This window comes from Onychostoma macrolepis, chromosome 06 (assembly GCF_012432095.1).
Source record: "Onychostoma macrolepis isolate SWU-2019 chromosome 06, ASM1243209v1, whole genome shotgun sequence".
Taxonomy (NCBI): Eukaryota; Metazoa; Chordata; class Actinopteri; order Cypriniformes; family Cyprinidae; genus Onychostoma; species Onychostoma macrolepis.
In genome coordinates this window covers 30715766-30732804 of record NC_081160.1, presented here as the reverse complement: position 1 = coordinate 30732804, position 17039 = coordinate 30715766, and the positions used below count along the sequence as shown (strand labels likewise).

Here is a 17039-nt window from a genome sequence, read left to right as displayed (position 1 = left end):
GTTGAAAACTTTATTGAAACTTTGCTTGAAGCTGTGAGCTGAAACATACAAATTGATCCACACCCTTAACACAACAGCTAAAATATTTGTAATGATAAAGAAAAAAAAAGTCAAAATGAGTCAAAGAAACTTCCTAGAATTATTCCTATTACTCGTTGACTGACTGACATACATACATACATATTTATATTGTCGGATATATATCATACAGTATAATATATAATATCTTAAACTTGCACAAACAACCTGTAATACTCTCATCAAATCATTTGCATTTTAGAACATATTATAAAGACAAACAAAGGAATATAAAATCATCTTAACTGAATGAAAATACTATGGTCTCAAGTCATAGAAAAAAAATTATGTTTTTGTTATTGCATTTGTTATGCATTGTTACAAAAAGCGTCTACTGCCCCATAAGAAATAAAAGCTCATTCTTACCATTTCTTTTGCAATACTTAACCAAAATTAAAATGCAACGCAATTAAAATGCAGTTTGTTTGTAAAGTGCTTCTTAGTCGACCACCTGAAAAGATTTGAAAGCTGCTGACGTTATGTCATTCACAAAGGACTTCTTATTCATGCCTTGCTGCAAGATGAACACAAACACACAGGTTAGTGAATATTAAACACAAATCAATATTAAATACAAGTAAACATGACCTCACAGCTGAATTTACCGATGTATGTTTATATAAAGACTGACTTTACGGCTAGAATGACATTATCTGAGTCTGATCACTGAGTGAAACCAGTGAGGCTGGATTCTTCAGGATATCTAGACACTCAAACAAAGCTGCGACGGCAGGGTCAGTGTGGTGAGGTGTGGTTGGTTTTCACCCGTAAACACTCACACACACCCCTGACAGCTAGCTCTCCGCACCACACCCAAAATCCTCAACCGCCCGACACACACACACACACTAAACTGCACAAAATAATTTCCCACAAGCAGTCTCAGGAATGAGACATCTGAAACTCAGATATTTACACTGACTTTGTGTTAAATCACCAGCTGTTTTGGAGGAAAAACTATTGTTTTTATATATCCACACCTACAATAAAGATATCAAAACATTGCTACTGTTGCCTTTGGCTTGCTCAGCTGGAGTTTAAAAGACAATTCAAATTCAGTAAGATTTATTTACTTATTTTTTACTGACTTTGCAACAGTTATTAAACTGAATTGAATCAATATTAAATGACTGGAGCTGAATAACGTCACATGCCGTCTTGAAAATAAAAATATTGCTCATAATAATTATAAACTAAATTATAATTATATCCTATTTTTCATTTTTATTTATGGAGAACAAAATTTGAACCGTATTAAAGTGGATCAAGAGACTAACTAATCAACATTAACACTATTATTAAACTGAACTATTACACTATTCTGCAGAGCTGCTTAAAGCTGAAATGATAAACATTTGGAAAAAAATCTAATCAAATTTGTAATTGAAATGGATATAATAGAGCTCAGTAAGTATACAATAAATTATTATTTAATTATTAAAAAATAAATGGCACTATTTTCTGCTTACAGCTGACTTGCAGTCTTTTAAAAAATAACGCACTTTGCAGCATCGACACGGTTATTGAACTGAACTGAACAATATCACTTATTTTCTGTAAGTTGCTTATAGCCAAAATTGAGTTTATGTTTCATAACTGAGGAATTTTACATCATTTACACTGTTGTTTTGCTTTTTATTAATGTGAAGCTGCTTAAAACAATCTGTATTGTATAAAGCACTATATAAATCAATCAATAAACCAAAAGAACCTATATTGAAGCATCAAGAACCTTTTACATTTCCAAAAAACCATATAGCAGCTCACGAAACGTATATAGTGAAAAATTGTTCTTGATTTGGATTCTCTGCTGCAAAGAACCACTAAAAGAACTTTATTTTCGATTCCAAGTATTTTGATTTCTATTAGCAAATATTGTTTATGTTTGCATTCTTACCCTTTTAAGGAAACTTTGAATATTCTTCTCCGACCACAGACTGTGAAGAAGAACTCCCGCTGCAGTGCTGGACTTTGGCATACCCCTAATATATTACAAAAAAAAAGACATTTGGCATTGAAAAAAAATGCATATAAAAGAGAATAATGTAATATTTTTAAAATTAGAATAGATTAAAATATTACTCATAATAATTCTTAAAAATTCTTTTTCTTTTTATTCTTTATTTTTCGGTTTTCTTTGGAACAATGTGCATAGTAAAAAGTGCAACAAAAATACAAAACAAGGGGAAATACGTCTGTCTATTTTCTTTTGCCTTCAAGTAGCCTGATTCATATATCAAGAATAACCCTGTTTACTAAGCTGAATGAACACTAGGAAGTGCGCACTCACAGATTGAGACTCATGTTGTTGAGGGAGTTGATCAGGCTGTTGTTCAGCAGACTCTTGCCGATCTCGGGGTCGGCCTTCATCAGAGCGTGTGCGCTGTGAAGAGCTGTGGCCATGGTGCTGTCGTGTTCGGGAGAGGAGTCGCCCTTCGCGAGCCCTGAGTTCAAGAAGCCGACCAGCTGCGGGAGAGTCTGCCGAGCTTCACCAACAAAAACATTCATCAGAACGACCGCAAAACACACGCTACATCAAAAACACCAGATAATAGCACAACACTGGGTCAAAAACAGTGCTAAACCAGACACGACTGCAGAACACAACACAATGACAACATCTGACAATAATCACGGCAACATTGTGCAATCTCACAACTCCTTCCAACAAGAACACGTCAACGTTAAGCTGTTTTATGCTTGAGTGATGACACACATTCGCTTACCCATATTTTTGTTTGTACGTGTGGATCTGGACAGGTTCCCGAGCAGAGCGATTGCGCTGTTCTGTAGAGCAGGATTGGGCGACTGCAACAACGGACTGATGTATTTAAGACCGTTGAGCTTCTGGACGATTGTATCACTCAACACATTCGATACCTATAAAATAAGACATGGGGCACATAGATTTATCTGGAAGTTTCCCAACAAAATTAAATGATGGTTAATATATAAAATATTATTATCATAATGAAATTAAATCAAATGTTTGAATCCAACCCATTAAAAGACACAAACTATACTTTTATACATGCCATGAACAGGTGCATGCAAAAAAAAATAATAATAATAAACTTAATATATAAAACATTATTTCATCAAAATAATTATCATAATAAAATAAAATCCTTGCTTTTCTTTGAGTCCAACCCATGAACAGACGCATGCAAAAAATATAAATAAATAAATGAAGCGTAAGTCAACCGTTATAATTTGAAATTTACTTGATTGATTTTTTAAATTCAAACCATGAACAGATGCATTCTATAAAATAATAAATAAAATAAAACCGTTCTTAATACATAAAACATCATTATTTAAATAAATACCACAATACAATAAAATAAAATCCTTGATTTTAACGTCCAACCCATGAACAGGTGCATGCTATAAATAAAATAAACAATGCTTATAATATAAAGCATTTTTATTTAAAATATAGTCAAATCCTTGATTTTCTCTGCATCCAACCTATGAACAGGTGCATGCTAAAACAGACTGATCGATGCCTTACTATGCCATCAGTGGCTGTGAGGTTCTGCAGCGCTCCACAGCTGGCCTCAAGTGTGGCGTCTCTTTCACTGGAGCTCAACAGATTGAGGTACATCTGCAGGGCTTTGGAGTGGAAGAGCCAGCCGGCACCTTTAGGATTGTTGTCCTCCATCACTGGATAGTCAAATCCGCTCTGCAACACAACCAAACACGACAACATGAAAGATGATGCTTAATAAAAACTAGCATCCATAGTACTGCAATGCTTTTGGCACATTTACAACGGTAATATCTCAGTATTATCTGAAGTACCTTACAGTTTCACTGAAATATTAAGATGCCAGCTTTAATGAGGCGTAAAAGCACAAACCTCCTGCTGCAGTTTTTGGCTCTGGGAGCTGAAGCAGCCGATCGGACCGGCGTCTGAAGGGCTGGAGCGATTGCGAGTGTAACTGGCCAGCGCGTTTACTTTAGTGAAGAGAGATGGCATCTCGGTCTCCAGCTGGTAGGTGAGGTTGTGCAGAATGCAGACACAGTTCTCCAAAGACTGGAAAACAAGAACACAAATAACCAACATTATGACAAAATTGTCGAAATGTAGATTTAAAAAAAAGAGCAGCAACAGTAGCGTCCTGTGGTGTATTTTACTCTTTTATTTTAATCAACATTTCTTTGCTGTTGTATAGTTATTATGCATTAATTGGGGGAATATTTGAATATATTTTGTTTGTCACACCACAGGACTATTTAAGTAAACAGCAAAAAGCGATATTTAAAATGGGGAACAGCAATTAAAATAAACACATTAAAGCAAAATTATCAATTAAATTTTTATTGAGATGGTGGTTATATAATATACAAATTGTAAATATTTACATTTATAAATAATATATAATTTTTTTTTTTTTTTAAATAAATTGTGATTTAAAAATTTAAAGTCTCAGGTCTCAGCGATATATTTTTATTTTATATATACACATATGCAAAAAATAGATGTTTTATATATATATATATATATATATATATATATATTATTGATATACAAAATGCATTGTTCTAAGTGGCCGTGTAACAATGTGTGATTAGAAAATTGACATGCACTGATTATTTGCATATTGAGTGAAACAAAGCAGATGTTGAAACATGCTCATGAGGTTCTGATCAAATCTAGCCATCAATTAAATGTGAGTAATGCAGCATTGTTTCTAACCACAACAATAGAGTTCGACTGCATGAGATTAGCTGCTGGAAACACCTTGTGTTCATACATGCTTTCCTTCAGGGAGTTTTAACGGTTCGGGCATCACTACAGCATTACTTCTTAGAAACACAATTAAATCATCAATGCCACACCAACATTCCCCACCCAGGCTATAAAGATGCTTGCTTAGAAAAAACCCTTGACATCTCATGCCATCTTAAAAAGTCTTTTACTGCACGATTACAGAGAAATTACTGACACAAGGTTCCCACACTTTCTGCCTTTTCCTATTTTAATTACACGCTTTTAAAGATCTTTTGATTCAGAATGACTCATAAGAGTAATTCAGACCATAATGTTTAAGTTTAAGCAAGGCAACAGATGGATTTGATCACAAATTAACAAATTTGACTCGTGCTTTTCCAGGCCTGTAAAACAGTTTCTTAACATTTCCAGGTTTTTCATGATCTGTTGTGTTCAGTAGCACGTATAATCACCAGACGTTTACCTGGCTGTCAGGCGTCCCGGAATTTATGCAGTTCTCCATGTAGCGCATGAGCGAGTCGATGAGGCCTTTGCAGTTGCGCATGGTTTGTCGGTTCGCAAGTTTGGAGGCGCTTAGGTTGCTGTTGACAAACAGGAAAAACAGTCATGTTGTGTTTTTGCCTTCAACTTGATCTCAGAATTCACAAAAAGAACAAACAATCTGAAGACAGATTGTTACAATGTTTAAACGCTAATTTGATAATCTGAGCCTTTACAAAATTGTGTCCAATTACTTGCACAGTCATGCAATGCAAATACGCTTTATGTCAATATTGCACAGCTAGTTCAACACTGCAGCTCATTCTGGCCAAGAACCTCCCACTTACACAGGAAATAACTTATGATTGACACGTGAAATTATCAACTTTACATTTCTGATGGTCCAAAAACTTAGAGGGACAGTTCACTCAAAAATGATTTGAAAAGGATGAATTTGTTATTTCCACCCTCAAGTGGTTCCAAACCTGAATGAGGTTCTTTCTTCTGCACCAAAAATAATGTTTTGAAGAAGTTGACAGTAGCCATTGACTTCCATAGTATGGAGAAATTATTATGGAAGTTAATGGCTACCGTCAAATGTTTGGTTACCAACATTCCTTAAAAATATCTTCTTTTGTGTTCAACAGAAGAAAGAAACTTGTGGAAAAGGTGGATGGTGAGTAAACGATGACAGAATTTTCAAAAATTCGGTAAAAAGCTTACCTAATGGATATCACTATACTCGATTAATCACAGTTAAATTACATAAATGTTTTGCATTAATATACATTATTAATATATATTATAAAATATACAATTGCTGAAATGTTAAGTTTAAATATAAATTTGAGGCAGTCTCTAATTAAATATACACTTATTTGCATACATTTCCACAAAACACTAAAACCAGGTTAAAATGTTGGCATATTAGGGTTAAAGGTGTTTATAGATGGGATTTTGGATATGGGGTTTGTTCCTCATTAAATCAGAAAATATTGTCAACAGCCAAAATTAAAATAAAATAACAGGTGAATTATACATTAACAAAATGTAAAAATCTGCAGAATATAAACAGGACTGTAAAGTTGTTTCTAAGACAAGTGCTGCTGAAGTGGACATTAAGACGGCCTTTAAAGATGAAATCTACACACAAAGATAGATAAAGTGTGAAAAATGGATGTGTTCTTTCCACTTGTCTGAAAGAAGACATGTTATAGAAACAAAAACTTACCGATGATTCGCTTGTAGTGTCTTGCCTTAATATCAATAACCTGACAAACTTTATCATCCTCAAGTAGAGCTTGTAGAAAAGTGCACCTAAAAGGCTCTAACAATTTAGAGCTTGCCAATTCCAGAAAGTGATTTACAGTTTTGTTTCCAACAGCTTTCGAACTCTAGGTGGTCTGTAGGTGTGCCAAAGTCAATACGAATCCAGATCAAATATTTGAACAGCTTACTGGTGAAAATATAACCAGCATCAGATACGGACTCCAGCAACAATAGTCTATTATACATGGAGTCAGTACTGACGTTTGCCTTGTTTACATCGCATACAGCAGTGAGAACAGAATGCAGTGTGTGTGATGTTACGAAGGCATGCCGAGGCGCTGTAGAAGACCTCTGGTGCCAGGCTGGTGTTGGAGTTGTCGTCTGTACTTGCTGAAAACGGCTCTATGACTTTCTCGGTGAGAGCGGGCAGGGCTGTGCGGAGCAGATCCGGCTTAAGGTTATCCGCAGAGGAGAGGTTCCACAGCAGACCTACAACCGCAGAAAACCAACACAGATCAGACTGATATAAACACAGTCCAACAGAGAGCTTGAGAGGCAAAAACTACTGTTTAATCGTTTAGGGTTTTACAGTTTTTGAAATATGTCTCTTATGTTCATCAAGGCTGCATTTATTTGATTAAAAATATAGTAAAAACTGTAACATTGTGAAATATTATTACAATTTTCAGCAGGGCAACTTTAAATTACAGACACAACTTATGTCCTATTAAAACTGACTAAAACATTCCTTAAAAATATCTTCTTTTGTGTTCAACAGAAGAAAGAAACTTGTGGAAAAGGTGGATGGTGAGTAAACGATGACAGAATTTTCAAAAATTCGGTAAAAAGCTTACCTAATGGATATCACTATACTCGATTAATCACAGTTAAATTACATAAATGTTTTGCATTAATATACATTATTAATATATATTATAAAATATACAATTGCTGAAATGTTAAGTTTAAATATAAATTTGAGGCAGTCTCTAATTAAATATACACTTATTTGCATACATTTCCACAAAACACTAAAACCAGGTTAAAATGTTGGCATATTAGGGTTAAAGGTGTTTATAGATGGGATTTTGGATATGGGGTTTGTTCCTCATTAAATCAGAAAATATTGTCAACAGCCAAAATTAAAATAAAATAACAGGTGAATTATACATTAACAAAATGTAAAAATCTGCAGAATATAAACAGGACTGTTAAGTTGTTTCTAAGACAAGTGCTGCTGAAGTGGACATTAAGACGGCCTTTAAAGATGAAATCTACACACAAAGATAGATAAAGTGTGAAAAATGGATGTGTTCTTTCCACTTGTCTGAAAGAAGACATGTTATAGAAACAAAAACTGACCGATGATTCGCTTGTAGTGTCTTGCCTTAATATCAATAACCTGACAAACTTTATCATCCTCAAGTAGAGCTTGTAGAAAAGTGCACCTAAAAGGCTCTAACAATTTAGAGCTTGCCAATTCCAGAAAGTGATTTACAGTTTTGTTTCCAACAGCTTTCGAACTCTAGGTGGTCTGTAGGTGTGCCAAAGTCAATACGAATCCAGATCAAATATTTGAACAGCTTACTGGTGAAAATATAACCAGCATCAGATACGGACTCCAGCAACAATAGTCTATTATACATGGAGTCAGTACTGACGTTTGCCTTGTTTACATCGCATACAGCAGTGAGAACAGAATGCAGTGTGTGTGATGTTACCGAAGGCATGCCGAGGCGCTGTAGAAGACCTCTGGTGCCAGGCTGGTGTTGGAGTTGTCGTCTGTACTTGCTGAAAACGGCTCTATGACTTTCTCGGTGAGAGCGGGCAGGGCTGTGCGGAGCAGATCCGGCTTAAGGTTATCCGCAGAGGAGAGGTTCCACAGCAGACCTACAACCGCAGAAAACCAACACAGATCAGACTGATATAAACACAGTCCAACAGAGAGCTTGAGAGGCAAAAAACTACTGTTTAATCGTTTAGGGTTTTACAGTTTTTGAAATATGTCTCTTATGTTCATCAAGGCTGCATTTATTTGATTAAAAATATAGTAAAAACTGTAACATTGTGAAATATTATTACAATTTTCAGCAGGGCAACTTTAAATTACAGACACAACTTATGTCCTATTAAAACTGACTAAAAACAAACCTAAAAATAATCCTACAAAAATACATAAAAATTCAAACTTGACAAATTTGATTAAAAAATAAATAAAAAAATACATCTGCTGTTAGTTTATTTCAGGTTCAAAACAGGTTTGTTAATGGTGACACTTTACAATAAAGTTCAATTTAGCAATGTTAGCTAATGCATTAGATATCATAAACTAACAATGAACAATATTATTAGCATTTTTATTTAATAAATTAAGCTAGGTTATAGTAATCTAATCAGCTAGTGTTTTTGGTTATAGTATAGCTAGATAATCTAGTTTTATACATATATCAATACATTTTTAGCATTTCAAAGTGTATAAACAGTCTTCTGAACATTTTTGCATACATTAATACATTTTTAGCATTTCAAGTTACATAAATGAACATTAGCTAATGTTTTCTGAACAAACATGAATTAACAATGAATAATACTTTATTTATGAATTACACTAAACAACTGTTCAGAAGCTTGGGATCTGTAAGATTATTAATGTTTGTGACAGTCTCTTGTGGTCACTATGGCTGCACTTATTTAATCAAAAATTCAGTAAATACAGTAATATTGTGAAATAATATAATTTTAAATAACTGTTTCCTATTTAAATATAGCCTACTTTAAAATGTAATTCGTTCCTGTAATGCAATGCTAAATTTTCAGCAGGAGAATATTAAATTGCAAACAAAAGCTAAATAAAAACTACTTATGCACCATTATAACTTAAGAAAACTGACCTAAAAACCATCATATAATTAACTGCCATACTTTAAGTGGAGGACATGCATACAGTATATTGTGGTCTAGTATCCTGTCATGTGCTTTGAATGGTTGTGTTGATGTATTCCTCCTATCAGCGTGTGTGTGTGTGTGTGTGTGTGTGTGTGTGTGACATGAATGTGATGCAAACATAGATGGTCGGCTACCTGTCAGGTGTTTCTGTGTCTCAGAGTTGGTTTCGCCGAGCAGCTGCACAGCCTGTGTGATTCCTCCGCTGCGCTGCACTTCCTCTTTGTTGGCCTGGTTTTTGAAGACCACGTTCCTCAGAGCAGCGGCCACCGTCTCCTGGACCTGAGGACTGGGGCTGCTCAGCAGGCCGACCAGCGGAGGAATGCCCTTCAGGGTCAGCACCTGTGACGCAGGACACACTCACTGAGATGATGCAACCCCTGACTAAATGTACTGTGGTGATACCATAACTAAAATGATTAACAATTGTTCTCAATTTTTTTTATATTGAAATAAAGCTGAAGTAGCATAAAATACAAAAATTTGATGTAAATTAAACTTTAGAAAATGAAATAAAATAAGTTGAAGTACTAAAACGACTAACACTAAAAATTAAATTATAAAAAGAGACAAAAGCATATAACAAAATTACTTAAAAAAACTACAATTAAAATGAAAATATAAAAATAAAAGCTCACTTAAAAAATAATAAATCATTTAAAAAATTTTTTTTAAAAATCAATAAAATGGCATGGTATAAACATGGTACCTATCTATATAACTTGATATTACCATGGTACCACATTACACTACCACAGGAGTACCACGGTATTCTTGGACGTACCATGGAATATTACATGGAAACCATGGCATATTTCAAAGTACCATAGTTTTACTTTGGTATTTTCATAAAAAATACACTATGGCAACATCCATCAGATGGTAGTATGATGGTACTTTGCTCAAACATTCATTCAGTACAAAGGTATACAATTCGAAATGTAAAAGAATACCATGGTAAATGTACAAAAAACATGACTTCTATAATACATGCCTGAAAATATGGCAATACCAGGGTAACTTTTGGAATGTTATAATAACATGGTTACTTTTTTGGCAATCCATAGAAACTGTACCATCATAAAAATATACTATGGAGACACCACGGTAATACTTTGACCAATCATTCATTCAGTACTTTGGTATATAATTCAAACACTACAGTATTTATACAGTATTCTAATATATTTAAAGGAATACCATGTTAATACCATAGCAAATGTCCAAAAAAAAGCATTATTTCAATGTCTAAAAAATATGGTAATAAAACTTGGTACTTTTTTGTCAACCCAAAGATACTGTACCATAGTATTCTCATAAAAATATACTATAGAAATACCATGGTAATACCATGATGTTATTAGATGGTACTTTGGTATATACTGTAATACAAATACTATTGTGTTGACGTGGTAATCAAATATATTTAAAGGAATACCATATCAATACCATGATAAATGTCCAAAAAAACACATCATTTCTATAGTATGTGTCTAAAAAAACATGGTAAAACCATGGTAGTTTATGGTCCAGACCTCTTGCTTGGCCTTGTCATCGGTGAAGGTGCTGTGCTGGATGTAAGCGGCTCCACACAGCTGGTAGCTCTCATCCGTGCTGAACAGATAGTCGACCGCATCTTGCATCGTCATATCGGCCATAAGCCTCTCTGCGTTCATCCTATCAACAAACGAGTGAGTGAGAGACCGGTCACAGATCATCACATCATAATCGTAACACTACAAAACTCACCCAGAGATGTCCTTGGCCTGTCCGGTCCTGATCATGGACAGCCTGGACTCTCCGTTGGACTGCAGGGAAGACGGGCGTCTGACGGTCCGTTGCATGCTGCTGGCATGATTGCTGTTAGGCATTCTGGGCGCAATGCCGTTTCCGTAAGCCTGGGCAGGTTGAGTGTTTGGCACCCTGGTGAGGGTCTGTCGGCTGGTTTGGGTGCGTAGAGTGGTGGCGCCGCCGACGTTGCCGGTGCACTGGAAGCCCAGGTCTGGAGCGCTGCGGGTGGCGTTGTAGCTGTACAGTTGGTTACTGCTCCGGGTTTGGGCAGGGAGGGTGCCGGAAGTGCTGTAGAAGGGCCGATCGAACTTGCCGGAGCCACTGGTCACCCGCTGACCGCTGGAGCTGCGGGAGTTGGTGGACTGGCGCATAAAGCCTTGCCTTTGCATAGTCTGGACACAGAAACAAGTTAACCTTTTCACTTATGCTGATATCATAATTTGGCATTAAAAAATCTAAATGCAAAGAAAAAAAAAAATTTAATGGAAAACAGAACATTTTAACTAGTGCCATCAGACTGTGTATACTTTAGTCTTGATCCTGCAATTATAAACGTATAGGCCTGAACTTATACACTTAGAGAACCTAAACATTTTATTGTTTGGACAAAGAAACAAGTAAATCTTTCACGCTGATATCATAATCTGTCATTTAAAAAAATCTAAATGCAAATAAATAAATAATGCAAAATTTTAATTTAAAATGAAATGCAAAATAAAGCATTTTAGCTAGTGTTATCAGGCTGTGTATACTTTAGTCCTAATCTTATAATTATACCCAGAAAACATCATAGTCTGGTCACAGAGACAAGTCAATTTTACACTCAGATTTTCATTTTGATATTACAATTTCTAATAAAAAAAATCTGAATGCAAAAAAGGCTAATTTAAATAATTTAATCATAATTTGTAACTAAAAAAATCTTAATGCAAAAATAAATAAATGCAAATTTGAATTTAAAATTAAATGCACAATAGAGCAGTTTAACTAGTGCTATCAGACTTTAGTCATAATTTTATAATTATACACGGAAAACTCTTAGATAGAAACAGTTTGATTTTTCACTATCATTTTCATGCTGATTTCAAAATTTGTAATGAAAAGAAATGCAACGCAAATGTTAATTTATAATGCAAAAATAAAGCATATGTAACTAGTGTATACTAGTGTCCTACTGTGTATACTTTAGTCCTAATCTTAAAATTATACACTGAAAACGACTCTGAACCCATCATTTTAATTTAATCCATGCCACTGTTTTGCCTGAACAAGAGCGTTAGCCGAAAGTATAATTATGGGCACGTCCATGAATTAAAATGCAAGCAAAGTAGCTCTACGTCTAGTTAAACTATGAAGCAACAGTGTGCCGTTTGTGAGAAAATAACTGAATGATTTGTATACAAGTATATCCGTGAAAAATTCAATAACAAAACTGTTTTTGCAGAATGTCAAAACAGGGTTTAATGCACTTAAAAACAACATAACTTAAAGGTATAGTTCACCCAAAAATAAAAATTCTGTCATCATTTACTCACCCTCAAGTAGTTCCAAACCTGTATGAATGTCTTCGTTCTGCTGAACACAAAGGAAGATATTATGAAGAATGTGGGAAACAGAGCAGTTCTGGGGCACCATTGACTTCCATAGTATTTTTTTTTCCTACTGTGGAAGTCAATGGTGCCCCAAAACAGCCTGGTTACCAACTTTCTTCAAAATACCTTCCTTTGTGTTCAGCAGAACAAAGAAATTCCTACAGGCTTGGAACGACTTGAGGGTGAGTAAATGATGACAGAATTTTCATTTTTGGGTGAACTATACATTTAAAGTAACACAATGCAGCTGGATTAGACACTCCACTGAAGCACAACAAGCCATTTAAAACACAGACGGCATTAAGATTCCAGCGGATACACCCAAATGTAAAGAAGGGTTGGCAGAATCCCTAGAAACCAGGCCGTTTGGTAATACAATACTGGGATGAGTCATAAAAAGTGAGGAGTGGCTTCATTGAGCCTTTTTCCTTTATTTCTTGCATCTAAAAAAAGTGAACAAGTCGCAAATTAAAGTTTTTTTTAATGCAAGTAGTATAATAGTGAACATATAGGACTATATGGACACACTACAGTCTAACTATGTAAAATTAGGTGAAAGTAGTAACTGCTTTTCAGCCACTGACGTCTTTGATGGATTGTTTTTCCGCTCTCATGTCGTAGTAACTATTGTTGTTTTTATAAGAATAGCATTTCGAATTCAGAAAAATATACGTTTAACCAGGCTATTAGTTACAAGCTAAAGACAGTTTGACATTTCACATGTTTCTATTGTTATCCTGAAAGATGACTCAGTGAGAAGTGTTCGACTGAGCATATGATGAAAAAATGTGCTTTACCCACCCAACCGTGGGAAACTGAGTTGCAGAATTAGTTTACACACACCTGATGATGTACAAAGACATATGTGCGAATACATGCAGAGAGCATATGGAACAAATAAATGTTTATATATACACATATTTGATGACATTTACCCCATTTGTCATGGTTCCTCCTCTGCTGAATGAGGGTCCGCTGAGAGACGCGCCGGGAGAAAACTTGAAGTCGTAAAACACGTTGTCAGTTTCAGGGCCTGCAATTGAATTATGACAAACGACAAATAAATTATGCATTCAGGGACATTTTGAATTATGAAAATAAAAAACGTACAACTACCTTCATGTAATACAGTAAGGTACGTATTTTACAGAGGTTAACAGTACTTCTGCGGTCTATAACAAAATGAGAGGTCACAGTCCTCTGAAAACAGGTTTTACTGAAAAAATACTTTATTGTGGTTTTATCCAAGTCAAGGAAATTATTTAATATGACTGAATGAAACCAAATACCTTGGTTTACAACAAAAGTAATTTTTTCAGAAAAAGAAAGTGCACATTTTCACTTTTTACGGTATTGAATTGGCTAGTGTTTTATCCATTAACAATTAGAGTTTATATTAGAAATCATGGACTATTTATTATGTGTAATGTACTTCTAAATTAATCTTGGTTTAAAATAAGTGATTTTTAGAAAAAGAAATTGCTCATTTTCACTTTTCACAGTATTGAATTGCTTCCATATAGTGATTTATCCATAAATAAGACTTTATAGAATCAATGCATTTTTAACATGTATAATTTACTTTTAAATTCACTGGTTTTATTCAAGTCAAAGAAATGATTAAATATGACTGACTTGTTTTATGACACAACATAACTGAATGAAACCAAATACCTTGAAATGAAAGTGATTTTTTAGAAATAGAAATGGCTGACTTTCACTTTGTACACTGTTAAATTTCCTCTTTATTGTGGTTATTAACAATAAGAGTTTACATTAGAAATCAACTCCATCAAACAATTCCACATTTCTTGTCTCAATTCTTTTGTTCTCTTGGGAAAAAAATAAAAATAAAAATCAGGAGACCGGATTTTTACCTTGAATATGCAAATATACTACCTGTAAACAAACAATGAGGAGCTGTTTATCAAGAGGTTATTTATGGCGGAGTAAAACAGCTCCAAAAACACTAAAATTATGCAGATTTTACTTGAAAGACCCGAAAATATGACTTTATATATTATACTATGGTTAGGTATGAGCACATGCATAAATCATCACTATGGTATCCGAGCTAAAACTAAAAACACCTTTCAGCAGTTTCGCATGTAGCCTACATACTACGTACTTACTATAGTAATTGCAAAAAACGAGTCAAAAATTCCGCTAAGAGTTCCATGGTGTTACCTTGTGAGTGTAAACTGTAAAAAGTACAACAGTTTCAGCGTAAAGCATCACAGAAAAAAAATATGGTAATACCATGGAACGCTTTTGAATTTGAAGTCCAAGGAAGATAAATAGGCCTAACGTTACCATTTAATCCCATATCAACAGTTAAAAAAGCATGCTGATTCCGTTTAAAAGACGTGTGTTATCAGCTGAAGTGCACTCACTGGCGGGGGAAGTGAGTCCAGACACGCTTTTGCTGCTGTATTTGGACTTGCTCCTCTTGATGGTGTGAACCTGCTCCAGAACTCGCTGCTGCGCGGATCTCAACTCGCGATCAGACGGAAGCGCGAGAGACGTGTCCTCAACATCTCCGATGGACAGAGCCGATTTGAAAGGTTCGGGCATCATTTTGGCTTTTGTCTCCACTCCAGAGACAGGTGAGGTCCAATTCGTAAAGCTCCAACTATCTGCTCCGTCTGGCTGTTCTGCGTTTGATTCAGGGGTTGACTCACAGAGAGATTCACCTGGTCCTGCCCTCCTTCACGCCCATATGACGCCCTTTCAACACCTGTTCTTCTGCTCCTCTCACTCCTCGTTACACCAAAAAAGCTCGTTAATGATAGAAACAAAGCGTCACTTTTAATAAGGATAATAGATATACTTTAAAAGGGTCCGATTTTTAATTTAATATTATGGAAAGGGCGTTGCAGGTGCATTTATGCATGCACAAAACAGAGCATATTAAAGAGCCCTTTTGCTTTTACACATTTAAGAAAAGAGGCGCTATACCAACGAGAGAGGTGCAACCAAAAACCAAAAAGCCATGTCAGTTGAAAAAGGTGCAGCACTCACTCTTGAAGAGGTCAAAAAATAACAACAAAAAAACCTAAATAATGAAATCAGATGAATGAAAGTATAGTATTTAAGATAAATATAATAATGAAGCACATACATACTTAAGTGCATGATATACTCCAGAGTACAACAGAACTGTATATTGTTAGATTAAAAACAATAGTTATAAGGGACAAAAGAAATATGATTACAGTTTACATAGAGTATTTTAGCATTTTAATTAAATTATACAATTAAAATAAATTTCTATTAAAATGATTAATATCCACTCGACTAGTTTTTAACATTTTTGTTATGTGTCATTCTCATTTAAAATAGCTCAATAAATGATGCATGTATTTAATACTGCATATAAGCAAAATCAAGGTAAAACATTGATTTATCTCAATTTATTGTGCAGTAAATATGACAACAACAACTATACTCCACTTGGTTACAACTTTACCATATTCTACAAATTAAATGACTATAATTTTGTACATTTTTCTCAGTAACAAATTTTACGTTTATTTGAAAAAAATAAAAAAAGCTGCTTTGCATCAAAAGTTAAATTATATTTTTCAATTTTTAGTTTATACCAACATAATTAATACACATTTACATTTCATTCAACAATAGGCCTATAATCATATGCATGTTTGTTCTATCCCTCTAGTATTCCCTCAGCAATCCCTCAAATGAGTTATAGGGGAAAAGCTGCCAATCCAGTTGTTGCAGGAGAACTGCCCATCAAAAAGGGTGTCTACAGAGGGGTGAAGCAATCTGAGCAACCCTAAATGAACTCGAGTACCATTTCACTTTTAGTGTAGTATAGTATAAAACATGTTTTTCTTCCTATTAATTTAAGACATTGTTTTCTTATGAACAAAGACCTCTTAAATGCAGCCCTAAGGCCACGCATGAGCACAACTGCTGAGAACCTCCATGACTAAGGTGGGGACTCACCAGCAGAGCAGACTGCATTAGTAAAAGCCCATGTGCAGACAGCAGATCCTGCCACACCCATGACAAAACTGCACCCGAGTCATCTGCATGGGCAGGTCCCGCTCCACAATGTGTCATCACTAATGTTAGAACAAGTCAACAGTAAATGACAGCGTATACCCTTTAAGACGGCGAATGGG

General features: G+C 34.9%; 1 protein-coding gene across 1 annotated transcript; it reads right to left on the bottom strand.

Moving 5' to 3' along the window:
* Nucleotides 1–19: 19 nt before the first annotated feature.
* Nucleotides 20–15612, bottom strand: pkp1b (plakophilin 1b). The gene is made up of 13 exons (XM_058778575.1): nucleotides 15285–15612; nucleotides 13827–13924; nucleotides 11258–11691; nucleotides 11044–11185; nucleotides 9646–9850; nucleotides 8287–8455; nucleotides 5280–5397; nucleotides 3941–4117; nucleotides 3593–3763; nucleotides 2805–2958; nucleotides 2369–2564; nucleotides 1976–2060; nucleotides 20–592 (listed from the first exon to the last, which is right to left on the bottom strand). The coding sequence occupies exons 1-13, from the start codon at nucleotides 15466–15468 to the stop codon at nucleotides 518–520; spliced, it is 2208 nt and encodes a 735-aa protein (XP_058634558.1). The 5' UTR covers nucleotides 15469–15612; the 3' UTR covers nucleotides 20–517.
* Between the last annotated feature and the right edge of the window lie 1427 nt (nucleotides 15613–17039).